Source organism: Taeniopygia guttata, chromosome 6 (assembly GCF_048771995.1).
Source record: "Taeniopygia guttata chromosome 6, bTaeGut7.mat, whole genome shotgun sequence".
NCBI classification, from domain to species: Eukaryota; Metazoa; Chordata; class Aves; order Passeriformes; family Estrildidae; genus Taeniopygia; species Taeniopygia guttata.
Window position 1 is genome coordinate 25,577,108 of NC_133031.1, and position 27,161 is coordinate 25,604,268.

The 27,161-nt window shown below is 40.3% G+C and overlaps 1 protein-coding gene across 3 annotated transcripts in view; it reads left to right on the top strand.

The window, feature by feature from the left end:
• The window catches only part of CFAP58 (cilia and flagella associated protein 58), a 56,169-nt gene extending 35,585 nt beyond the window's left edge, over positions 1 to 20,584 (top strand). The window contains exons 16-18 of one of the 3 annotated variants that reach the window (XR_003961141.4): positions 13,713 to 13,832; positions 15,290 to 15,520; positions 19,529 to 19,661. Coding sequence is in view for 2 of the 3 variants with exons in the window: in XM_002193972.7 (XP_002194008.7) it covers positions 13,713 to 13,832; positions 15,290 to 15,423; positions 19,529 to 19,649 (375 nt within the window). In the remaining variant the exon portion in view is untranslated. Of the gene's footprint in view, positions 1 to 13,712; positions 13,833 to 15,289; positions 15,521 to 19,528 lie in introns of all 3 variants that reach the window. The other 2 variants (XM_002193972.7, XM_030276366.4) reach the window with 2 other exon arrangements.
• Positions 20,585 to 27,161: the final 6,577 nt, after the last annotated feature.

Genomic DNA, 27,161 nt, shown 5'->3' on the forward strand with positions numbered 1-27,161 from the left:
TAGCATAAATTTCCTCACATCAAAGTGTGTTAATAAAATAGAGTACAAAAAACCTTGTGTGTTGAATACTGAGTATTAAAATTACCTTTGGAGTTTAGAAATAACCCATGTGAGGAAATGGTTGAGCCCAGTGTCAGCAACCTGCAGTTTGATTTGTAGGGTATTCACCCTGCTGCATACTCATGCGGAGCCGTAATGTTTTTATAAGGGAAAACAATTCCATTTGTATTGTATGCACTGTAACTCTGTCTTCTTTTTTTACTTTTTGGTAAATGGTCTTTTAAATAAAAGTGCAGGGAACAAGGTTTCAGCTGGATATATAAATGGAAATTTTCTCTAAGTAAGGATCACAGTATATAGATTCATGTAGAAAAACATCTGCTTACTTTACCTGCTCCTGATGTGCATTTGATCATATCCTTTTTATTAGCTTTTTCATTGTTTCTAACCTGTCATTTCTTTAAAACTCAGGCAGATGTAGGAGCAAGCTACAATCCATGCAAGGTGATTAAAAGAATGATTTGCTGTGTTTCAGTCAGAAAATTTAGATTGCTGACAGTATAGGAAAAACTCAGCTTGACTCTAAAATCTCATGCAAAAATTAATCTTACTCTCTCTTAACCAGTCATCAGGGCACATATTTTGGATCAGACATATGCTGAGAGATAGTGAATATGCAGCATGCTAATGTTTGGTTTCGCTAGAAGAGCTTTTCAGAGTTGAATATTTTAATAAAGGTGTAAAAAGATTTCCTATGTTAGAGAAATTACTGAAGTCTTTTCTTGTTTCTGATTTATCTGTGCCCTGTCACCACAGCATCTTGGGTTATAAGGTATCAGCTCTCATATACCAAATAAATGTGGTCATCCTGGGGTGCAACTTTGAAGAGTAGCTGCAAAGCAGGTGGTCATACTTTCACTTTTAATTCAGGCATTCTTACAGTTATGAGCTGCTGCGCTGATGAAAAATGTGGTCTTAAAAATCAGATCCAAACCCAAGGACTTGAATACTTTTGGTCAATAGAATTCCAATGGTATTTTTTCCAAACATAGGAAATGTTATTTGAGGGATAGCCAGTTTTCCTGTCTGAGTTGTTACCTTCTTTTTGAATTTGTGCAGTCAAGATAGAGCACATTTTTGGTTCTTTTCTAAACTGTTGAGTAATACTGCAGGGCTTTGTGGAGCAATACATTGTGTGTTATCCAGGAGATCTCATGGATGGGTGAAGTCTTTGTGAACACATGTGGAATGAATGACATGTTGTAAGGTCACAAGGAATAATTATTAATAAACAGGAGTGGTCTGCAAATCCTGACTGCAAAAATACAGTTGCTCACTTTGCATGTGGGGCAAATCCCTCATGTGACTGAAACTCTGCTCTGCTGTGTGCTGAGCAGTGATGTGGTAAACTCGCAGTGCAAAGTATTACCTTGTTAGGATTATGATTAGTGTGGTTTTAGGAACTTATCCCATTAAAAGTGAATTATGCACTGCTTTATTTGTTTCAAATTTAGTTCTTTCTCTTCAGAGCGAACTTCTCTAATTTGATTTTATGTCTGACTGAGCAGAATTTTATTCAGCTGCATGTCTTGGAATGGGTAACAACATAAAGATTCACATTATATGTCAGTTACCTCTTTTGTCAGTCATTTCAGAAGATTGTTCATAAATGTAAAATGTAAATGTAAAAGAAAGATTATTTGTTCAGGGAGGCAAAGGCAACTGTCTTATTTAAGCCTTGCATTTAGTAGTGAAAGCATTGTTTTTCTGTACATAGGTATTGTTTGAAGTTGTCAGCAATGAAAGTCCAGGACTGGGCAGCCAGGATGTGATGCTGTGCTGGCTGTGTCTTGAGCTCATAGTTCAAAGAGTGCAAGGGCAAAAGGCATGATTAGCTCATGTATCTGACTCAGAGATTACAGCCAGAGAGCACCCACATGTCCTTGCACTGAGCCAAGTTTTGAGCTAAGTTTCAATCCCTCCAGAGAACTGACTGTCCCAGTGACAGAGAGTAGGAGGGATTGAAGGGATGCTGCTGTCTCCAGCCCTGTTCCATTTCAGGTATTGTGAGATACAGGGATGGGAGAGCAAGAGACTTTCTCTGTGACCTTGGGCAGGCTACTTAGCTTTTGCATGCCTCACCTCAAGTAAAAAGGGAATAAAACAATTTCCATTCTTGTACTGCTGTGTGAATGAATATATTAGCGACATGACTCAATTCAGTAGCGAAACACTCAAAATAGGCAGATGTTTTATTTTATTTGTGCTAACTTGGTAGTAAAGCTGTTCTATCCAGTTTGAGGTGCTCGTTGCTATAGTGTCTGAACATATACATAACCATCTTAATTTCTCAGAGCTGGTACTATAGTTTCATAAAGAAATCGGCTTTAGAATAGTGTGTTACCATGTGGGTTTATGCAGGTTGGCAGCTATTGGAATCAAAGTTTTCTCCCAAAAAATGATGGAGCTTGGGGATTTGCTTCCCTGTATTTGTTATGCATTTCCCCCCATTCATTATATAATTTTTTTTTTTTTTTAAATCTTGTGGGCTTTTTTTCTGCCCACTTTATGGGAGCCTAGTCCTTTTGAAAAATTTCTTTCCCTAGCTTGGGAGTTTCATGAGGCATGGTTCTGCTAAGTTCTTCACTCCTCTCACAGTGTTCAAGTAGCTTCCACATAAGAGAAATGGGTGCTTAAATGCTGAGTAAGAGATTTTCTTATCAGACAACCTGCTAGGAAAAAGAAGAGATTTCTCTCCTATCCCCTACCTTTATTTTGGTATTAATAAGGCCCATATGATTTTTATCTTAGATGTTATCTTTGCATCTTCAATATGGCTCTCAAATTTGATGCTTATTTGTTTTTAGTCCCCAGTGTAGATTCTACTTGGATTTGAGAGTATAAACTACTTGCATGTTACAGGTAGAGTACAGAGTCCAAGCTGAGGAATTTTGGCAGAACTGTCTATTTTCATAAAAAATAACTGCAATTCACTTCAGGGAACTAATGACTGTGGAATCCCTAAAAGTCTCTTTTGACCTGCCCATTTTTGTTCCTCTGTCATCTTGTCTTTAGAGAGATTTCAGCAGAGGTAGCTTAGGATAGCTCTTTGTATGCACTGAAACTTACAGGTGAACTGCAAAATCCACTGCCAAAATGCAATCCTTTCTTTACTGCTCCTTTTTCATTTATATATGAAGTCAGTCTTTTGAAGGGATTTTCCATCCAAAAATGAAAAGGGAAATTTTCTTTTTAGCTTTTTATAGTATAGTAGGACTTGGTGCTTTTCTATCTCTGTTTCCTGGAGGATTTGACTTCCTCTGGAAGCTCTGGATTAACACCCTATCTTGCAGCTCAAGCTAGCAGTTCTCTCAGCCCTCAATTAAAAGGGTGAGCTCTAGGCCCTTTCTATGCTTAAAAGCCCCATTTCTACCAGCAAAAAAGTCACTTTTCTGATTTAGCTTATAGCAGCTCTTGAATGGCAGAAGAATTGCCTGCCAGTAAAATTGCATCTAATTGCATAGGCTGTAGCTGGCATAAACAGATCAGCACAAAGGAATTGCACCACTAACTGAACTGAAATTGGCCAGTAGTAAAAAAACCACAAGAAAAAGCTCTTCAGGTATGTAAACAACAAGCAGAAACAGAAAGAAAATATTGGCCTACTGTTAAACAGGAGAAGTGAAATAGCAACAGTGCTTTAAAAGAGTGAAGTTCAGCAAGGACAAGTGTAAGGTCTTAAAGCTGGAAGTTCAATCCAGGAATGCAGGCCAAGCTGGGATCTACATGGCTGGAAGGGAACCTGGGCATCCTGGTGGACAGTAAGCTCAGTATGAGTGAACATTCTGCTGCTGCAGCAAAGAAGGGCAACAGGGTGCTGGGTTATGTCAACAAGGGCATCACTAGCAGAGGTTATTCAGCACTTGTCAGGCCACACATACAATACTGTGCTCAGTTTGGTCCCTGCTATATAGAAAAGATGGACAGGCTGGAGTGGGTCCAAAAGAGGGCCACAATGGTAAAGGATTGGGAAGCTTGCCATAGGAGGAAAGTCTGAAACTACTGGATTTGTTTGGCTTTGAGAAAACAAGGCTGAGGGGAGAACTTATAACCATCTTCCAGTATTTAAATGGTGGTTAAAAAGAAGGTGGAGATTTTCTTTTTACAAGGAATCACATGGCAAAGATGGGGGTAATAGGTTCAGGTTACTCCTGTGGAATTCTGATTGTACACAAGAGGAAAGTTGTTAACAATGAGAACATTTGGAAGGCATGGCAATAATCCCCCTGGGGAAGTGGTGCATTTCCTAACACTGGACATTTTTAAGATCCATCTGGACAGGGTACTGGGCCATCTTGTCAAGATGGTGCTTTTGCTGAGAAAGGCTGGACGAGAAGATCCTTGAGGTCCCCTTACAAACCTTCTATGATATGATTCAGAGATTTAAAAGCTGTCAATTTAAGATCTAATCCCAAAGCCGTTGCAGGAGTGGTCCCATTAAAGGGGCAGCAAATTTACTGTTTGCTCTCATATGTGGTCACCAATATAAGGAAACGGGAATGAAAGAAAGGTTGGACCATAAAAATCTTGAGGTTTACTTCCAACGTGGTATTCTCTGATCCTGACTGAGAAAGCTAAGCTGCCAAAACTTCTAGCCATTGATCAAATGGTTCCTGGACAGGGGGGAGGAGAAAGGCAGAAAAATGCTTTCCTGTCCTTATAAAAAACTTAAATGTTGCTATGTGCCTTAAGGAAAAAAAGTGAGAAAACAGTACTGGGTGGAGTGTGAGGTTTGAGATTATGGCTCCAGTTCTAAGTTGGTGACTGGAATTTCAAGGGATTTGCATTGAAATAAAGAAATGGGAAATACCATAAGGACTCAGGCCTAACATTTACTTTTTGGCTTTCAGCTGGATATGAATCATAAAGAAAAAGTTTACTTCCCCAGTGTCATGCAGAATTAGGCGGATGTGTCAAAGGCACACAGTAAGAATAGCCTTGATTTAGACTCCAAATACAAGCTCTGTTCTTTTTTCAAATGAAAAGATGTGTGCCCATGAACTCTGGCTGCAACCCAGTTCTAACTTGTGATAGATAAAAAATGTCTCATTACCAGCTCAATATTATGATGCATAACAGTCTACGGAATTAGTGCCATCAAAATAATTTCAGTCCAATACCTTGAAACTTATTTGAATTGGAATCTCCAATGCAGTATGAAGTGACATATGGAAGTACCTAATGCATCAAGTCACCCTTTAGGACTACTCTTAGATTCTTTCCTTCTTGTGCCATTCTTTTGTTTTCCTTTCGCTGTGTTTGAAAGGTTCATTGCTAAACTAGGACTTTGAGTGAGGATTTTAGCTTTGACTCAAAGTGGAGATGGTTTGTATTTAATATTGGTTTTAAACTGAAGGATTAATGTCTTTTAGTGATTCTATGCCTGGCATGATGATTTTTCCATGCAATTAGAATATCTCTAGTGTCTTTTGTTTTGACATTGATATTTTTTCCCAATTAATTTAATCATTTAATTTTTAAAAAATTAATTGTTTAGCCAGCAGGTTTCAGTGAGTAGGGCAGAACCATTCACACTAAGCTAATTGTATGATAATTGTGTTAAATCTTGGTGCAATTTACCAGGGCTCATATGCACTCCTGTGATGATGTAGTAAGGAATCATATCTCAAAAACATGCAAGGTATGACTCACCTGTGTGAAGGTCTCTTGAGGGTCTACATGTCTACCTGAAAGTTTTGTGTAAGCATTAATAATTCAATAGATATCTGAGGAATGTTCAGTTCTTGCCCTTGCTCTCCTCAGAAAGGAGTTGATTTTGTATTTCTGCATATTTCCAATACACTTCTTGGTGCATTAGTTTATTTTAGACCTTCTAATCTCAGTCCATCTAGAATTAGAAGACGTTCTATGCTATAGAAATTTGCAGCATGATAAACTGCTCTTAAAAACACACTGACATTTAGATTCTTTCCCTCCTCCCACGTATGTTGCAATTCAAGTGGAAGAGAATAAAGTTTTCCCAGAAAAATAGCCTCTTTTTTGGTATGTTTGTTTAAACACAGTTTTGAAAAAAATGGGTAGGAAGTATGCTGATCACTTTAATGTCACCAGGTGGAGATAATTGGCTGCTCTTTAGGGTGATAAAATAATTTTCCAATAAAAATACTTTCAATATTTCTGGCACTGAGAAATGGGGAGCAAAGCAGATTACCTAGTGAGCAAACAAAATACTTTTGGTGAACAGTTTTCTTAGTGGAAGAGTTAATTTTTATTGACTCTTTGTGAAACTACCCCGCCTTCATAAATAAAACAGTTTTCCCATGATAAATGGTTCTGGACAGAAGCAAGGTGCAAGTTTATTTGAGAAAATAACTTCTGGGGATCTGCACCATTTTTAGCTCATCTAATGATGTTTTGGTCAGAAATATTCAGTTGTTATTTACAAAGCTGAGGAAGTTGCAGGCAGAGTAAAAATCCCTTAGGGTTTTTAGGTGGTAAGTATACATGAATGCGGAATCTGTCTTACAGGTTTTTAAAAATAATTTATATATTTACTTGAGTTTGAGCTTGAAAGATAACTCTGGTGGGTCATCAGATGTCATCCCTCCTCATCATGCAAGATTTGTTTAAACTGCACAAGTACTATCCTTCATAGATTAGTGTCCAGCATAGTTTTGTGTCCTGCATTCTAATACATGTACTCCCAGTCCATGAAGTTTAGCATGCCTGAAGAAGTTGTTGTCTTCAAGTACACGTTGGCTTATTGTGAGTTTTCTCCTACATTTGTAACCTCCTGCTGTAGTCCAGGCCTGCTATTTCTGAAATGCAAGGAGCAGGAATATTGACACAGCCACCAGCATGGTTGTTCTGGGGGACAGGGAGACTGAATTTCATTCCTGTGTGTCTTCAAAGAGTTTTAGTGAACTTTGGCAATTCACATAATAACTCTTAGTGTCCAGAACTCTTGTAGGATGAGAAGAGGATCACTGCCCTGGCTGGAAGCAGTTCTTCAGCATGTGTACAATAAAGATTTAATACCATTCAGATTCTGAAACAAGGATGCCATATAAGAACCTAAGACATAGCACTGTCATTTGTAATTTGCATCAGCAAAACAGAAACAGTGATCACCAAAGTGTTTTATTCAAATACGTTATATTTGGTTTGAACCCAGAATCCTGAGCATGGATGCCTTGTATCATTAGACTGAAAATATTTTGTAAAATGACCCAATCCTAAAGTTCTTAGCCAGAATTGCCCTTAACTTCAACATTAGTTTGCTAGAAAAAAGCTTGGATAAAAAGTTGAGGAATTGTTCCAGTAAATAACGACTGAAAACAACCTTGTTTACTCCTCATTCCTGTGTTCAGCATGTATCTGAGAAGGAAATAAATCTGCTGTGCACCCCAGGGTAAAGTATATTAATCAACCAGTTATCTTGTTAAGGGAAAATAAATGACTTGTTGTGCTGACTGAATACATTGCAGCGCACAGACTTTGCAGTGCTGTAGCAATCCGATACTGACTGTCAGCCATCCAGAATCTGCCAGAGAAGCTGAAACACTGCAGGAGTGCAGCAGCAGTGTGGCAATACATTCACAACCCCATATTCTATAGGGTGGCCCAGAGCTAGAGGTACATCTTTAGTATTCACCCTTTGGCGGGTGTTCTTGTGCTAAGATAAGGCTGTTCTGCTCTTCCCTCAGCAGCAAGATACGGACAATCTACAGCATCACAGTCAGTGATGGATTATGATCTTGTATGACAGTTGTAACAACAGCAACCCCCCGCAAAAAAAAAAAAGTAATTCCATAAGGACAGACTAATTCTGTTTTATTCCAGTTCTGTTATTTTCATTCTTACTGTGAATGGTGCTGTTGTTGAGGGAATACAGGCAGAAAAATGCTGCAGCTGTTAGAGAAAGGCAGGCAGAGTCACTGTGGCTGGTTGGGTTTTTTAGAAGGCTGTCTTAAAATGGTACATAGGAGGACACAATCAGGTGTAGAAAGAATCCCATTTCTCCACTTTTCTCTTGAGACATCCAGAAATGTGCTGCTGAGTGCACAGGAGCCATGAACCTCAGTAGGGAGAGTCTCTACCAAGTGGGGTGCATCAGTCAGCCAAGTGCTGCACCTCTTGGAGGCTCAGAGCTCAAGGCTTCCCATGCCTGTCTAAGCAGATACAGCTGTAATCTTAAACAGGGGATGGGACACTTGAGCACAGCAGTTGTCTTTACATGGACATTAGGATTCACTGTCTTTCCCCTTCCTTTAGTCCTGTTTCTGTTTCTTTGAATTTTAAGAAGCAGGCAAGGGGAGCTGAAACAGAACTCCTTGAAGAATAGCAGAGACTCAGCTCTAATTACAGTGAGTTTGAAGGAAGCCATGCATTAAAACATTCATGATTTCAGAATTGCTATGTGTGTTTCTTAGATGTACTGTTATTTCTTAATAGGTTCCAAAGTGGAACAGGAGAACAGTCTTTCTTCCCTGAGGTATTTGACATATGCAAGGGAACTCTGCTGTCCTGTCAAAAAGATGTATGTAAGCTTTACTGCCTTGTTAGACAGGTATTGTAGATTTAAGTGGTGGCTTGACTTTGAGACAGCTGTTCAGAGGTAGCAATTCCAGAACACCAAAGGACTTGAAGCAAAGTACTCTCATCTTTCAGAGAAATCTAAAGATCTAAGTCAAGCAGGTGACTAAAGAGATGTAGGTACCTAACTTAAAAATAGATATTTCTAGAAGGAGCTCTGCAATCTCTCTGACCCTTTGAGGTCATCTCTCAGATCAGTCGGAAGTGGAACAGAAGCTAGGTCTACTGGGAATCCTCACCCCAAGCTATCACCTGCAGCTAATTATCAACAGAGCTGTGATAATTCTTTGATTCATCTAAAATTTTAAAAATCTAAATGGCTATTGAATAGCTGAAATACATGCTGTTACACTGACAATAAAATACAGAGGTTTTTAAGTCAAATAGTCTTTGGGGTTTTTTTTCTTAGAATCCTGCATAATGCAATTATTATACAGTAAAAGGTTCCCCATGATTTGCTTTGTAGACTTACTCACTTAGAATATTTAGAAACCTTGTTGATAAGATTTGTATCAACCTCTGATCTCCTCCGGGTCACTTGAAGACAAAGTGCTACTAGAATACAAAACAAAAGTCTGTTTAGAGCTCTCTTCATCCCAGCTGTCAAGCTGCAGGCACTGTGAAAATAGTTGGAATATTTACATCTATCCACGTCATGTTAGGGGTAATTCTCACCTTCAAGGAACAGCTCTCTTTCATGTGCGTATGTGTGTGTATTTCTGCTCACACATATAGAATAAGAGATAATTAATTGATAATCTTCTGCAATGTAAAGTAGAAATACTGTGATTAAATGAGCTACTCTGATTAATGATTTTATAAATTCTTGTGTAATGTCAATAGTAAAAATGGTACTGTAGCTGTTACTCCAGCAAGACACATCCATGCCATTTTCTTTGGATAGATTCTTAACCTTGTGTCTCAGAGTTCAGAAGCTGAAAGGAGTATATGTGTTTATTTGTTCATTGGAAAAAATACTGTTTTCCTACACCCTTATTAGGGAAGATGTGATAGTAACAGTTTCTAGCAATAATAATAAAAATAAGTTGCAGCTGCACTCCAGGTGGAAATGTTCATACTTTGTTGTTTGTGGAAGATGGTGATACTGCAGCATTCAGCTCTTGCTGTTGCAAAAAGCCAAGGGTGAAGACCTTACAAGGTGCTCCAAGGTTTCTTTCCTCTCTCATTAAGCTGTTTTGAAAATGCCAGTCAATTTGGTGTAGTTTGCTCTGTGCCAAGGAAACAGAACTGCTCTTGAGAAGCATTATTATCAACTGGAGAAATAAGTCACAAGACAAATGTGTGCAGATTTCACCAAAGATGAGACTATCCCAGCCTTTCCTTCAAGCAGGTGGTTTTCACAGGAAAACCCAAAACATCTAACACAGTGTTAGTGCTGCCTCAATGTCATCCTCTTTCAAACATAATTTATCCAATAACAAACCTCACACTGGTGAAAGATTAAGAAGCGTCTAGGTGATAATGAAAACAGGAGCTGTTCTAGGGAACTGCATCCTTGCAAGGGTGTTTGCTGATGGATGTGGAATAGACAGGAAAGAGCAGGAGACAGTGTTTACAGAGAAAGTTTATACTGCACATTTCTCATAGTGCTGGAGGCAACTTTCTTCTGTTATTATAAGATATCTGAAGGTCACCATATGCTAATTTTTTTCTTTACCTCATAAAACTTTTAAAGATAGATGTCTTGAGCCAACAGCTACTGCTAGGTGTACACAACAACACATAGCTTATACAGCTAAAATGACTGACTAGATATGTATGTCTGTGTATGTGTATAATCCAGATTTCTGTGTCCTGTTTAACACTTATGAAGAGGAATCACCATCCCTAAGGATGCTCTGCTGCTGCCTGGCATTGTAAACAAAATGCCTTTGGAGTCCAGCACAGCCCTGACATTTTGGTTATAGTGCCAATAAACAAGAAATCCCCCATGGCACCTTGACTGCCTTCTTATCCCCACCAAAGCCATGAGTTTGCCAAATGCTAGCCAGTCTTCTGCAGAAGAAAATATTTTTTCTCAATTTGCTGTATATCAAACAGGCCAGGAGATCTACAGAATATGTCAGAGACAGCACCTAGTTAAATTTAGGGGAAAGAACCACTTACTTCCCCACCCTCCCTCTCCAAATTAATGGGTGAGAGACTTAGGGATGAAGAAAATTACTGTCATGGCTGGGCCTACAGACAAATCTGTGAGCTCCTCAGAGATCCCCTGGGAAACAAATCCAAGGCAGGAAGGGCTATTCTAAAAATAATGTGTCATTTTATTTGCAGAATTTTTATAGCAGGTATTCACAGAGGTCCTGAAATTCTCTTTGGAATGCCTGAAATTTAACTGTAGTCCTCAGTCTGAGTGTCCCAGCATGCCCTACATACAAAAAATGAATGTGCCATCATCTCTCCACCATCATCTTGGCTTAGTTTGTGTCATAGACCACTGAAGCTTGTTGATGTTATGGGCTCAGTCCTACAGTCACACATCTGCTGAATTCCTAGGGAATTTTGTGGTGGAGGGATCTAGTAAAAAGCTTTGTTACTGGCCCAGACCTGATCTGATCACAGGTACATTACTCTTACCAGTGGAGGCTTAACAGCATGGATTTACAGAGATTTGATGGCTCTCCCTTCACCTCAGGAAGAAGAGTTGTGCCTCACTATGACTCTTAAGTTCCTTGATCTAAAAACCTCACAACTGTAGTAAAATGTGTGTTTTTTTGGAGGCCTGGTGTGAGGAGGGAGGGAAATGTGAGGGGAGGCAGTTTGGGACGAGCCAAAGAAACCCAGTCATAATGGATTGACCTAATCTATTACAGAAAACAAAGTTTTTCTTTATGAATTTGTGCTGATATTTTTTTCTTGGTTATTTCTGATTTCTTATGTGTAGAGATGGAAGCACCTGCCAATGTACCTTGTGACTCACATAGATTTACTCTTGTGGTTGGTGTTTTTAAATTAATTGAAATTAATTTATTTCTTTTTAATTTAGTTTTTGGATCCTGGGGTAAAATTTCAGAAATTAAAAAAATGCCAACCTGTGAATACAAGCTTCTGCTGAGGAGGAAAGAAGTATCCAGGGTTTTCTTTTAATATTTTGCTGACATACGGTGCTTCTAACCCACTGACAAATTAATTGACTAGATGTAAAAGAGATGGACAGTGCTCAGCAAGGAAGGACAAGATATGCATTATAAGACATCTGGTTCTGCCTCTGTTGGATTATGGATACAATATATATTGGACACCTAATGAGTCTCTGCTGCATAAAATAGATTCTCCTTACAATAGAATTGCATGCTTTGTCTCTAAATGAGGTTATTATACACACCATTGCACAGTGTTTGAAGCGCTTGGTTGGCTGTTCTAGAGGGTAGGGAGAGAAAAAAACGGAAAACAATTGCACTTAAGACCTTCAATCCATCAGTTGCCCCATATTTATCCAAATTACCATTACACTATTACAAAATACAAATATATGATACATTCAGGGTTGAAATGTTAATATTGACTGGCCAGATTTTAACAAGGTGGATTTTTCTTTTGCAGTTGTTTTTACCTTGCAGTAAAATCTTACTTCTTCAGAAAGAAAAGTTGGTAGTGGGAATACCACTATGAAGTGGAATAATAACTCTTTATTCAGACTGAATTATCAATTTAGTATTTGCTGCATGCAAACCTCAGTCAGACTCTCAGGAGGTTTTGATTCTTCCAGAGATAAGCTGTGAACAATTTAATTTATAAGGAATTGTTCCTCAGCAATCTGAAGAGTTTAAGGACAATGCTTGCAACAGTAAGGCATGATTTGAAGTGATTCCATTTTCAGGTCCCAACTTGTGACCATTGTAGTCCATAGTTTTCAGAAAATGATGAGGTCTAAAAACTCCAGACTCCTTATGCTCTTGAACACTGGACACCTAAAATTTTACATCTTCAAAATAGCAAACCACTTCTGAAAACCCTGGCTCAACCACTGAGAAAGACCAAATGTAGCAGTTTGAGATGATGTGATGGCACCATTTTCCACATCAACAGACAGATTCTGTGGTAAGAGTTGTAGAGAGACTTTATAAAAAATACAGTTAAAGGGGGCTTTGCCAAATCCAGTGTAAATAATCACCTAGCCTACCTTCTTCTTGGGGTTTTTGTCTTCCTCAGTTAAATTTTTTGTCTGCTAGTCTTCTTTTAAATTCCAGTTTTCAATGTACCTGAAAATGAAATGATCTTACTAAATAATACTATTTAATGATCTTAGTTTTCCAGGGTAGATAGTAAAACTATTGTAATGTGCAAAACTATAAAGATGGTTTTTTTCAGAGCTTTATTCCTCAGACTAAAAACAAGTACACTCTCAAAACACAGCTGAAAGCAGCATTTCAGTGCAGAAAGCTGTAAGTGGGTCCATGGTGTGGTTTCTTTTCAGGCATGGCAATATCCAACTCCCACAAGTATTACTGTTCCAACATAAAGGACAAGAACACGCATGACAAAAATTACTTGGTAATTGTGCTAGTTATAATTGTTGCTGTTTATAATTTCTTTCCCTTTCCCAGAGCCCCTGCAGTTAAACCGAAAGGTTATATATATATAAATATCTGTGTGTGTGTACATGTGCTTTGCAGGATTTTCTTTGAAGGAAGTAACTCTTTTGTACAGTCCTTTGCTGACATTTCTATAGCCAGCTCACATCCTGTTGGGTGAAGCTGTGCTCCTTAATGTAAGGCAATGTGACTCATAAGAAGAAAGATTGCAATAAGCACAGTTTCTAGTGATTAATTTCCCAGCCCTGGATACTCTTCCAGTAAGTGCTGAGGCAGAGAGTGCTTGCTGGTGATGGTGTTTAAGAGCATTTCATTCATGGTTTGAAGTAGCTGGATATTTATCTTAATGAGCTCTCTCATTGCTATCACAACAACTTTAAACACCTTATGGCTAGTGAGGAAAGCCTGACACCCAGGCAGATTTGTTTCTCCAAATACCTTCCTGACTGAGTTGCAATTTTCAGTGAGGTTGATTTCCTCTCAGGCTGTGCTGCTGTATTAGGAATTTAATGAGAGCTCCACCTCTTGTCCCTTCCTTAGGAAAAGGAGAAGCTGTATGTGGAGCTGAGGCACGTACTGGCCCGGCAGCCTGGGCCCGAGGCCACGGAGCAGCTGCAGCAGTACCGGAACATCCTCCGCGAGAAGACCAAGCAGATCAAAGTAAGAGGTGCCCGCTGTCCCTGGGCAGGGAGAGCCTCAGAGAGCTGTGTGCCTGCCCGAGTGCATTAGACCAGGAAAGCAGGGTTATCACTGCTGTCCTCAAGGGACAAAACAGAGCAGTAAATGAACTTTTTTTTTGCACATTATGCTACTTTGTTTAATTAAAATAGAGGAAAAGTCTTATTACAATATGAGTTATCAGCACAATGCTGTAAATATGTTTTTTGCATGGGCATTCTGGAATACTGCCAGCTTTTCATTCAGCTTATTCTTCTTCCCTTTATCGTAAACTGTTAATATCTTTAAGAAGCAAATCAAAGCCATTTTGTCTTCTTTTTAACACACTAGTGGGAATATACTGAGAATCCAGTCTTAAGTTACTGATACTTCACTTGCCATGTGTATGTGTATATTTAGATTTGCAGATTTTGTGGAGATGACAAGAGGAACCTGTTCTAACCCCTTGTCAGTTGGAGGGAGGAGTTCCTGCTTCCAAAAGTATCTTGTAGAAAATTTTAAAAGCATAATATTAAAAAGTGATTCTTTGATAGAATTCCATGATATTCTATGAATAAGCTGTTCTTCTGTTCTTGCCTGCATGAGAGATCAGTCTCCCCAGGAGTTCATCTACTTCTGCAGCTCCTCTCTCTGTTGAAGTCATCATCTCCTGTTCACTGCATCATAATCACGTCTATACTAACCACGAGGAAAAAAATGCAGGAGCAGATGGGCTCTTAGGAAACAAAGAGGCTGTTATGCAAATCTTAGCTTTCCATGGAGAAGAAAAACAATGTAGAAAATGTAAAATAGAAGCCAGAGTTTAGCTAAACTGAATGTGATTTGAAGTTCTCCACACGGTCCTTATTTGTCCTTAATGCAGTCAATTGCTGCTTTGTATTTCAGGCACAGCATGATGGCATGCATGCCATTTTGGGGTGCCAGGTCAAGCTATTACCCTTTTGAAAGAAAGAAGGTGCACTATGCATGCTTCTCTGTTTTTTAAATTTTACTGATTCACATATAAGTGGCTTTGTATTCATATTTGCAGTGCCTTGTACTACTTTTCTGTGTGGACTGAATTACTCCACTTAGCAGTGCATCCCTGTGAATAAACCCCATTATTATAAAATAATTCCCTGATTTATTAAGACCTTAATTTTGGATTTTTGCCCAGCTTTATGTCCCAGAAATTAAGAGCTAATGTATCTATTACTGCCATTCCCGTAAAGCTTGGAGCATTGTATTATGGTTAAATGGCATAACCTTTATTTTGTAAGATGTTTTTAGGTGAACAGAGGTGAAATCAAATGAAACATCAAGTGGAAAAAGAATTGTGGTAGAAAATGATCATGTCTTACATCATCAAATATAAAAGGAGAAAGTGCTTGTAAAAATACTCAATTATGTGTAAGTGAAGCAACATCTCCTGTTTCTGCTGTTTGTGTTTTGTTTATTAGGCTTTGTCCTCAGAACTGAGCATGTGTGAAACGCAGAGCAAAGAATACAAAAATGAAATTGAAAGACTTAACAATGAGCTTCTGGAAGTGAAAAAGAAATATCTTTCTCAGAAATGCAAGGAGCAACAGAAGAAGTATGGGAAAACAACAGTTTTGTCTACACAACTTTCCGCATAAGCTAGATTTTTGGTTTAGACCCTTTGGATCAGAATGTGGCCAAATTTGACTGAGGTGATACAGTTTCGTTGCCTAATTTTCCTGAATGTTATCCTCCATGTTCCTTCAGTCTGGTCTATGGCCAGGACAAGAACATCCATCAGAGATGTTGCTGAACACATTCTGCAGTCCAGTTAAATTATTCATCCCAATGAGATGGTGCCCAAAGAACACAGATTAGTGTCTTGTCTCTGACATCAAAGCATAGAATTATAGAGCAGTTTGGTTTGGAAGGGACATTTAAAGGCCATCTAGTCCAACCCCCCTGCAATGAGCAGGGACATCTCCATCCAGATGAGGTGCTCAGAGCCCCAGTCTGACCTTGAATATTTCTGGGATGGGGTATCTTCCACCTCTCTGGGCAACTTGGGCCAGTCTTTCACCACCCTCATAACAGAAAATTTCCTTCTTATATCTAGTCTAAATCTACCTTCCTTTAATTAAAACCCCTTATCCCCTATCCTATTGCAGCAGGATTTCTGGGGTGTGAGTGCACATGGCTGGCTCATGTCACCCACAGCACCCCCAGGTCCTTCTGGGCAGGGCTGCTCTCCATCTGCTCATCCCCCAGCCTGGATTGATGCCAGGGCTTGCCCTGACTCAGGTGCAGCAACTCACAGTTGATCTCGTGGACCCTCAAGAGATTCCATGGGCCCACTTCCTGAGCTTATCCAGGTACCTCTGGATAGTATCCCATCCCTCAGGTGAGTCAGCTGCCCCATTCAGCTCATCATCTGAAAACTTGCTGAGGGTGGGCATTACTTTTAACAAGAGATTTCTTAGATTTCTGCTGTGAGATGATGTGATCTGTTACCAAGTTTTCTGTATGCACAGAAAACCTTTTGTCTTTCCACTCATTTCCATCCTCAGCCTGTGCCTTCCTCACACACTAAAGCCAATGGTTCTCTTCTACTGCTGAATATAATTCAAAGTTGCCTTTATCATTTCTTCTTTAATTTCAGACAACAAATGATTTGATGACTAAATTAGCAAAATAATCAGTGATAAACAGTGACTTTTGTCCATCTGCAAATTGCATAATGTTACTTTAATGTTTGGAATTACCAACAATTTTGCAATGCTAATGGCCTTTCTTGAGCTTTAGGATCAATATGTGAGTTTACCATAATGCCTGATAATCCATTTCCAGCAGCTAAGTGTCTCCTTCACAGTAGATTTGATATTTCTATTTTGGATTCTGGCATCATGTCTCTTTCTGTTCATAAAATGAGAAGTTAACCCACATTTTATTGTTATATCTTACCTAGAATTAATTTCTGTCATAAAAACTCCACTTGCTAAGGACATAATTGCTTTAAAATAAAAAATACTGAGTAAGTTGATGGTGGCTGAACAGGGGCATGCTATACAGTGAAAGGAATTTCATATTGAAAGTCATTTAGTACTGGATACACTGTTTATAGGACCAGGATAGATACCTGCCGCTGATGCCACTGTAGTCTGTTGAGTATTGGTGTCTTTGTGACATCTGTGTCTTGGAAGCACATTCAGGTGCTGTTAGTGGTGCTTCTGCAGGCTGGCATCATCTTGTGGCCCCCACCACAGCCTCAGCAGGCACCAGCCCTGTGCTTCCAGCCCTGGCTTGCACCTCTCTCATTTTGTGGCAGGCAAGGGGTGCTGCTGGGCTTTTCTCTCCTCTGCCCCTCATTGCTTTGTACCCCAGTCAAGCCTGTTGGGATGCATCCTGCTTTGAAGCACCCAGAGGCATAACTGGGCATGTCAGCCCTGGGTAACTGCAACTTTTGCTGTTTCTAGGCTGTGCTTTGTGTTGGCAAGGGAAAACAACCTAGTGCAGCCCTCCTTCTCCAGCCTCCCAGGTGTGCAAGACACATTGCTGGCTTTCTGCACAGAGAGAACCTGTTGTGCAGTCAGGTTCTTCCCCAAAGAGTCCCCTTCCCTGCCATCCAGCCATCCCACACCCCTGCTGCTTCAGGCAGGGCTGGACAGGCAGTGCCTGCTGTGTGGATGCTGGCCAAAGAGCCAGAGCCATTTGATTCATGCAATCTCAGATATCTCTAAATCCCAACTGACAGAAAACCACTGGCTTGATTCTCTGTCTTGCTGGCTAATGTTAACATCATGTCTGAAATAAATGTAGCTGGTTTTGCTAATAAAAAGAGGATCCTCTCAGGACAATAGTATCAACACCATTATTGACTACCCTAGTATGAAAGAGAATTAATACTCCCAGATAACCTTACACAAAGTTATCATCTAAAGCTTTTATTGATTTGCACAAGATAGCTTTGAGTTGTGATTTAACATTGTGGTATTGAATAAATGCAGCTTTGTATGTGATGCTGAAGGAATATAGTGGCAGCAGGAATTTAGCTTTGTTTTGCGTTAAAAATGAAAATTCAGTGTTTAAGATTTTGGTTGTGAATTTGAAATCTTCTTTTTCAGCTCTCTGATTCTGAATGTTGCTTTTCCCAGTTGTCTTAGCTGTTCTTGTTCTATCTCTTCCTATTTTTAACTTCAGTTTCTTGAACCCTTTCTGCATCACTATTTTCCTAGTTGTTTCTAGCACCAGGATCCCATTTTGATCTTGATAAGGATTTGTGAGAAAATATGAAGCTTAAATCCACACCAGAGACCTAATCCATCAGTCCTATATATGTAAATAACTGCACTGAGTGATGTCAATAGTATCTGGGAGCTTTTGCACGTGGCTGGTTGCACATTAATTCTGCATAGTATATTATAGTATTTAGTTGCATAGAATTTTCCATACTGATGAGCACATCTGTTTGTTGTCTCCATGGGAGCATGAGGGAAAAATGAGCATGGATTCTGGATCATTTTCTCTCTCCAGACTCAGAAGCCCAATAGTGAGATGAGATAAGCTATCTAAATACCGAATGTCAGTTACTAGTGCTGTCAGCTGGCATATCCATTAGGGCTACATTGATACAACTAAAACCAGTTATAAATGGTTTTTGTTGTTAAATTCATCTGTGCCATCTTTTGGCTATTCTCCTACCTCTGTATGGGTCAAATTTGGAAAAGGATGCATAACTAGACATCTGACACGCTTTCTCTGAACTTCTTCCTATCCTGACAGTTATTTAGGGGCAAACAGAAAAGTAATAATTACAGAAGTGTTTTCTTTTCCCATAGTGGGGACTCAGCAAAGATACTCATGTGACAAAAGCTAGATTTTGTGTCTCAGTCTCAGTGACTGTGAAAGAAACTAATGGTACTGACCTTCTTTGTGAAGCCTTGAGACTTCTGCTGTTATGATAAACCAGAAGTTTATAAATCTCCACTTGGTTAATTTTAAGTATCTCAGGGACCTCTTTCTGTAGCATCCAGGTATATCGCAGTGAGGTTGGAGTATTGCCCTTCATATTTATAGTGCTCTGCTTACCTCCCCAGCTTTGTGAGAGTGGAGCCAGCTAACACTCGTTCCCTCCTCTTGAGGCCATCAAAGTCAAGACCTTCTGGATTCTCAGATGGAGCAACTCCCTGGGGCTGTCAGGGCACCCACAGCACACTGCGAGTTTTCTGCAAATGTCACAGACAGGGCAATTATCACTGGAACTTTGTTAAAATGTGAAGACAGATAGCACTATATATTCATTAAAATTCAACAAAGGACCAAAACCTCCCCATTGTGCCTTTGATGGATGTAGCTGTTTGTTTGAAAACAGGCATATTCCAGCTGGAACAGGATGGTGATTAGAAATCTGAAGTCATGGAGCTCATGTATGTACTTGCTGTAATGAGGTGCTCTGACCGTTTTGGGTAGTAGCACAAAGAAAGCTCATTTATTTCTAATTTTTAATAATTCCAAACCCCATCAGTAATTTTGTAATTAGAACCAAACAGACACCTAGTCTTGGAAGTTCAGCTTAACAGGCTTTAATCAACGCTTTTAAAATGATCTCTTGATACATGGTTGCATCAAAGAAACTCTGAAGGACACAGATTTCCTTAGTTTGTAAACATCTCTGGGCTGCAGAATGAAATATGAATTTTCTGTTTCTTTGTTTCTATGTAAAGGGAGAAGGAGCAATCCAGCATTGATATGAGGACAAGATTACCACCCCTCAGGACTGATGTGCCTCACTTCAACACAGGGGGCTTTCCTTCAAGCAAATCCATTCCCAAAATTGCAGTCTAGGAATGCACTCATCTAGTTGCCTTTCTGTTCCCAGTTTCTTTTTGGAGAAACTGTGAGAATCTACTGAAATCACTGTATCACCTTCAGGAAAAAATTGTACATTGTATATAATAAAACACATTTTTACACTGGAATTGCATTTTATATTGCATTTACATATTTTACATTTTATATTGGAATTAACATAGTTCTTTTTACAAACTGTGTACCAAATCTGCCCATTTGATGCCAGCAGACGCCTGCACGGATGTAAATGGATAGTGGAGATAGTTATTCTTCAATATTGTGTCTCTATTTAGCACTGTAACACCACAAAATGCCTTAATATGTAGTTATTTCTATGGAGCACACACTCCATTTATCTTCTGACTCAAAACACCTGAAAGAAATGAGAATACAGAAAAGAAGAAAAATTAATAGGCTGATGTTTCAAGCCCTGCTGAGCAAATGCAAAATTAACAAGTTTTTCCTTGGATGTACATATGTAGCAGTTCTCTGTGTAGGTAGTGTATAATAGGGTTTATGCAGTGTTTGCTACAGTTGTTAGGAAGATCAAGGCAGTTTGTGGCCACAATGTACATTATTAAGAGCATCATTGTGTTTACTCTGGTAGATAAAAAGTGACATAATTATGTCTGTTCAATTTGGGGGGACTGTGCACACTTGCTGGGACATGCTGTTCTGCCACACAAATTCTTCTGAGTGATTAAAACTTGGACTCAAAACATGGCAAACTTTATGCTTTAATTTCTAGACACTTGGGCATTTTTGTAACTTTTAGAAATTGTTTTTGTAATACAGCAGGAGCTCTCCAACCTTTTCAGCCAAAAGAGATTTAATTACCATTCATTAACAAGTGAAATAACAAAGTCACGGCATGAGGTGCTGAAGTATATAAAACTTTCAAGCTGTAAAATAAAATGTTTTGAAACCGATTTGAACGTGGAAGTTTTTTTCCGTGCCTGGGGGATAAAAATACTTGTCCAAAGAGATATGCTGATAAATATTTCACATCCAGAAAAAAAAACAAACCCAAAAAACCCTTTGCAAAGATTTTGTTCTTTTCTTTGGTGGAATACATAATTAAATATTAAAGCTACTGTGGGAAACTTTAATGGAAGTGTTTAATTCAAAAGAATCAAGTTAAATACGACAGGGATCTACTTTGCTTTTACACTGGGGACCAGAACACTTAGTCATCAGATCCATTGTATTTTTCTTTTGTCCCCAAAATAGCTATTATTGCTTTTCTCATTGTCAAGTGCATTATGCTAAAGTTATCATTTTAGGGCAGTCATGCTGTCAGAATAGTGTCTTTTGTGTATCTGAAATGTCCTTATAGGTGGAATAATTGACAATAATTGACATGGGCACTTGAGTCTGATGGAATCCCAAGTAGGTTTTATTGAAGCTCTTAGAAGTTGGTATTTGCTAAGGTCCTGAGTATCCTGCCTGGAGCTGGATTCTGCTGTGCTTACACTGGCAAGTAATTTGTATTGAAATAAATCATCAAAGATGCATTTATTAATTCACATGAACTAGAGGCACAGTTGGACTCCAAGAACCCTGTCACTCTGTAGAGAAATTGCTGATGTATTACACTCCAAAATGTACAGTGTACCCCCTAACTCATCCAGTGATAATCCGAGACTGTGTACATCTCCCACAGAATCACAGAGTCATTTAGGTTGGAAAAGACCCCCAGGATCATCCAGTCCCACTTTTGGCTGAACAGCAGCATGTCAGCTAAACCAGGGCACCAGGTGTAACGTCCTGTGGTTTCTTGAACAACTCTTGAGCAGGTGGTGGCTCCACCACCTCCCTGGGGCCTGTTCAGTGCTTAACCACCCTTTCCATAAAGAAATTCTTCCTGGTGTCCAACCTGAGCCTCCCATGGCACAGCTCGAGGCCGTATCCTCTTGTCCTGTCACTTGTTACCTGGGAGAAGAGGCTGAGCCCAAACCTCTGTCAGGTACAACTCCTTTAAGGTAGCTGGAGAATGATAAGGTCATCCTGAGCCTTCTTTTCTCCAGGCTTAGCCCCCCCAGCTCCTTCAGCAGCTCATGACAGAACTCTCCAGACCCTTCCCCAGCTCCATTATCCTTCTCTGAACACACTCCAGCCCCTCAATGTCTTTCTTGGGGTGAGGGACCCAGAACTGGACACTGCACTTGAGGAGTGGCCTCACCAGTGTGATCTCACTTTATTTATGTTTGTTACCAGGGTTTAGGAGACAAATTGTCTCAGTGGTCTGGGGAAAGGAGGGGAAGCCAAGCAGATGGAATTTGTTCCTTACTTTCATATGTTTTTATGAGTACAGTAGTAAAACAGATACTTTATTGTCTTTACCTGTACTTAATAGTAGCTTGTACTGCATGAGTAAGAAGCTTTTCTGTAAATTATTCTTGACCTAAGTTTTTCCTGTCTTTAAAATGGTTGGGATGGTATTTATCTAAAGACTTGCAAAGGTAAATTCACTTACATTGAAAAGGTGGCTAATCATCTAGATTAAACAAAAAATGTAGGGGACTGCAAAATAATGTGATTTTTCATACAACATGTTATTCCAGTCTAAAGAGCTAGGAATTGAATACAGTAAATTTCACCTACAAAGTAAAGAAGCTTTTACTTGTTCATCCACAATTTCAGGCATCAAGGTGTGAATGTGTTGGCTACTATCTTCAGTTTTATTGCATTATTTACTTATTACCACGGAAACCAAATTCACAGGTTAATTTGGAAAAGAAGAAAAAAAATGACAAGAAAATATAGTCATCAAATTATTGCCAGTAAGTTTCAGCATAATCAGGAATAGAATAACTGCAGCCAGTTTAATTTGTAGTGCTAGAGAGTGAAAACCATTTCTGAGTTCATATAATAGAACGGATTAAAGCACACCAAATCCCTTCCCCCCTGGTCTATAAAAGTCAGGGAGCTTGAAAAATTGCTCTGGATGTCTGTGAACCCAGCTGATGCTGAGGTGCTTTTAGTGCTCAAGGATTTGGCTTGCGCAGCAGGGAAAGGCAGAGCGCTAATGAGAATATCATTTGTTCAGTTGCTTCTGCATTGTGAGCAGCAGCTCTGAAGTGCTTCTCTAAGTTTTGTTGCAGAAAAATGTTAATTGAATTCCAGTCTGTGCAAGATGTAGCAAGTATATCTTTAACTTCTTGTTCCTGTAAAGATATGTGAAAAGATGGAGGTGAAGGGCTATGATCCATGGCACTTAAGTTAGAGGAAATCTTTCTTCACTGTAATTGCTTTGGATTGGAGCTTGCATAGTAAATCTATCCTGGATCCTTTCTTAGTGAGCAAAGTATGTAATATTGCTCACTTTCAGAGCTCTTGCAGTATGTAGATAATATTTTAAGTAATTTCACATCATACTTAAGCTCTATCTGATCTTGTTTGGCAGGTCTGTGTTGAGTGTATTGCATGAGCAGGACACAAAAAAGACATTGTACACTGAACTATCAAGTTCAAATGTGAGACCATGACCCTTCTGGGATCACCTGTCAGCTATGAAAGACACAACACAAGAATCCAGTCCTTAATTTACCCTTGCTTTGTGAATCTGGAGCAGCAGATTCACACAGCTAGTAACATGTCCTGCTGCTGTAAATCTGGGAACCTTTGAGTCAACAGCAGTGAAAACCAGGACACAGCTCAGACCCTGTTGTGCTGAGATCTACAAACCCCAGGACAGGCTGGGGAGGCAGGAGAAGGGCTGAGAACTGTGCAGACTTTTACCAGCAGCACGGAGCAGAGGCTTTGCTGTGAGGGGAGCAGCAGGTGCTGAACCCTGGGGCACTGATGGGTCTGGAGGGGCCTGCTCAGCTCCCCCTGGGCACATTTAACAAGCCCAGCCCTGCTCAGCCCTCAGCTGAGCTCCTTGGGCTGTCCTGTCCTTCAGGGAGCCACTGGCGCCTGCTGTGCCCCGACAGGAACAACTTCAGTGCTGTCTCCTGTGTGCTGTCCAAGACCAAGCTGCCCACAGGATGAAGAGGGATGGATTGCACTGCCAGAAAAGGGATCTGGGGGTGTAGAAAGCTCAGGTGAAGAAGGTGAAAGGTTTTTCTCCCAGAGCCTTCAAACAAGGAGCTGCTCCAGAGGCACCCAGCAGTGTGGCCCAGGGCACTGCCTGCAGGTGGGCTCTCAGCCATGGTGCGAGCCACAGTGCCAGCTCTCAGACTGCTGCTTTGTACCTTTGTTGCTGTTTCCTACCAGTGTGACACTGTTGTGTCCTAAAAAAGTTGCAAGACAGAGTAGAGAGACCGATCCCGTTGCCTTATTCCCTGTTGCCCACCTGAGGTTAACAGAGGGCAGAGGTAGCAGGGGAGTCAAGAAGAGATGTTGGGCAGCAAAAGCAGTGCCTGCCATCTCTGAAATGTTAATGACTCTTCCTGAAAATTGGCCCATCCCAACTATCTTTACCCAAATTAGAGTCTCTAAATAATGTATATTTGTATTTAGGCACTTCAGCAATTGAGTATTATTTTCCTAGCTGGTGGTTTAGCTGTTGTGCCATCTCCTCTAGCAGAGTGTATTTTTAGTGTGTTTAGTGCGTTTCTAAAAGCAGACACTTGATTTTGATGCTCTTTCTCTTCCCTACTTGGGTGCTTTGTAAGCAGCCTCACACAGATCAGTAACTTGTGCTGTTCAGCATACAGAAAGATGTCAGGATCTCATCCCCTGGGCTTGTTTGAGAGCCCTGTTCTGCAGAGGAGAGCTGAAACCCTGCCTGTAGCACCTGAGGGTGTGAGGGAGCAGGGCAGGACCTGTAGGACATGCTGTGAGTGGCTGAGGTCAAAGCAGCTGCCTGCCCCTCTAAGCCTTACCCTTCAGCTTGCTTTTTCCCTGAAGTGCAGCAGCTGTGAAGATTTACTGAAACTTTTAGTCCCTCTGCAGACCTCAGTAGGTTTATAAACCTATAGACCTCATCACAGGTATATAGAACCACTTAGATAAGTTGGCTTCTTCGTGGTGGTGGTGTTTTGGTTTTTCTTTTGTGGGGGTTTTGTTGTTAGTTGTGGGTTGAGTTTTTATTTTGGTGGTTTTTTTTTTTTTTTTGAGATCTTCCGCTTACCCAAGACCCAGGAAGGAAAAAAAAAAAGAAGTGCAAAAGTTGTTTTGAATGATATTTGCAAAATGGATCTCGACAGATCTGAGTTTCCTTCCACGGTGGCCAGGAGCTTCCCTTTCTGGCAGTGGGCACTTTAATATGCCCAGGTGTGAAGTGGATATAAAAACTACGATTTCAGCTAGTCTAAACTGATTTAAACTTCACAGTGCTTCACAGCAAGAGCCATTTCTCAGGGCTCTTTCTTGGCAGACAACTAAGCAGTAATTTAAAACCATTTTAATCTGAAATGAGAATCTCTACATGGGGTTTGAATGCACTTCAAGTGAAGTATGTATTTGCAACTTTTGTTGATCCCTCTTAATTTTCCAAGTGTCCCTGTAGAAACAAAGCATGTTTGTGTAGTGACAAAATGCAGTGATAGCTCAGACTTCTTGAGAGCCATAGGATAATAAAAGCAAAACTACTAAGGGAGAGGTATATTTGGCATCACCCTGGGATGTAGCTGATTAACCTTTCTTTCCTACGAAAAATATAGACACTGATCAACATAACCTCCTGTCTTCCCTCCCCACGAACAGCCTGAAATTCTATCCTAAGAACAGAGTGTTTCTGGAGGAAAGATGAAGATGATTTATTTTTGTTGAAAAAGTAAATAAAAAATTTAGAATGCTGTGCCCAGCTTCTGCCAAAAGCAGTTTTGTAGGATTGCTTTGACATTCATGTGGTCACGCTGAAAGCTATTCTGTGGCAGCTGAGCTGCAGGAACCGTCCACAGGTACTTAGCTGTGCCCAGTTGCAGAGTAAAATGTGTTTGCTTAAACCATCTTTCTCACTTCAAATGAAAAGGTGCCCAAAGCAGCAGTTTAAGTAAGCTTGTTTTAATTTGCAGTCAGGGCAGGCTATGAGCAAAAACATGAGGGATGTTACCCAAAGGATGGTAAATCAAAATTTGGTAAAATCTCCAGAAGGGTTTGTTTTGATCTGTAAAGGCTGTGCCCCTCTGCAGCTCCCCTTGATGAAGGATGCTCAGAACCTCATGATGTTGTTGAATGACAGGGCAAACTCTGGGGCTTACCTGGGAGATAAGCATTCTTGCTTCTGAGCCCCTAGTTGAGTTACCTCCTCCTGTGCAATTTCTGTGCTATTGTTCAGAGATATTCCCTCTTGGCCAGTTAGGAAAGCTCATCACTGGAGTTTAACTGAGTGTACACAAGTCTTCAGAAATTGCTAAGTCCTTTGCTGATTCAGGTGCTGTAGAGGAAAAAGACAAGCAGACCTGAAATGTCTTGGACCAGACTTTTTTTAACAGCCCTGCATTGATTTATTTGCTCAGTGGTGAGCTATTTTCTAACTCCTGATGCTTGCAGTACTCCTGAATTTGCAGCAGCTTTGCTAGTCAGCTTCTCTTGCCAAAGTTACCTTCAAAATTCCTTAGAGCAACTCTGTTGGGGCTTGGTTTTAGAGTGGATTCTGTTGTCCCTGTTGCAGAAAAGCTGTTTCAATTGATATGCAGCACAGAAGAGGAGTGATGTGCATTAACTGGAAGAAGTGAGCAATTCCATGAACTTTGGTTACAGAACTCAACAGATTTCTGCCTGGGTATATGAGTGAGGGTTTAGATATTCCATTTGCATCTAAACTGATCCAGTTTCTACTTTGCTTTTAAAATGGTGAGGGCTTAGTGAACAAAAGTCTAATTTTATTTTGTTTGTTTTCTGAATTTCACCATTGATATTGAATGTTGATGACATGCAAACCATTCCTAGGCCAGAGAGACCCTGACACATCAGAGAGATGGGCAATCATCAACTGTATGATTTTTAACAAGGGCCAGATTCTGCACTTGGGATGGGGTTGTGTGTACAGACTGGGGAATGAAAATCTGGGAAACAGCACTGTGGAAAGGGATCTGGGGCCCTGGCTGGTGGCAAGTTGAACACGAGTCAGCAGTGCCCTGGCAGCCAGGAGGCCAAGTGTGTCCTGGGGACATCAGGCACAGCACCACCAGCCAGGCAGGGGAGGGGATTGTCCTGCTCTGCTCTGCACTGGGGCAGCCTCTCCTCCAGTGCTGGGGGCAGGTTGGGGTGACACAATATAGAAAAGACATTAAACTGTTAGAGAACATCTGAAGGAGGCCACAAGGATAGGGAAGGGTCTGGAGGGGAAGCTATGAGAGAAGCAGCTGAGGTCATCTGGGCTGTTCAGCCTGGAGAAGAGGAGACTGAGGAGAGACCTCACTGCAGTAACAACTTCCCTGTGAGGGGAAGAGCAGGGGCAGACACTGATCTCTTCTTTCTCATTGACAGGGCTCAAGGAAATGGCATGAAGCTGAGCCAGGGAATGTTTAGAAAAAGGTTCTTCACCCAGAGGATGGTTGGGCATTGAAACAGGCTCCCCAGAGAAGTGATCACAGCACCAAGCCTGACAGGGTT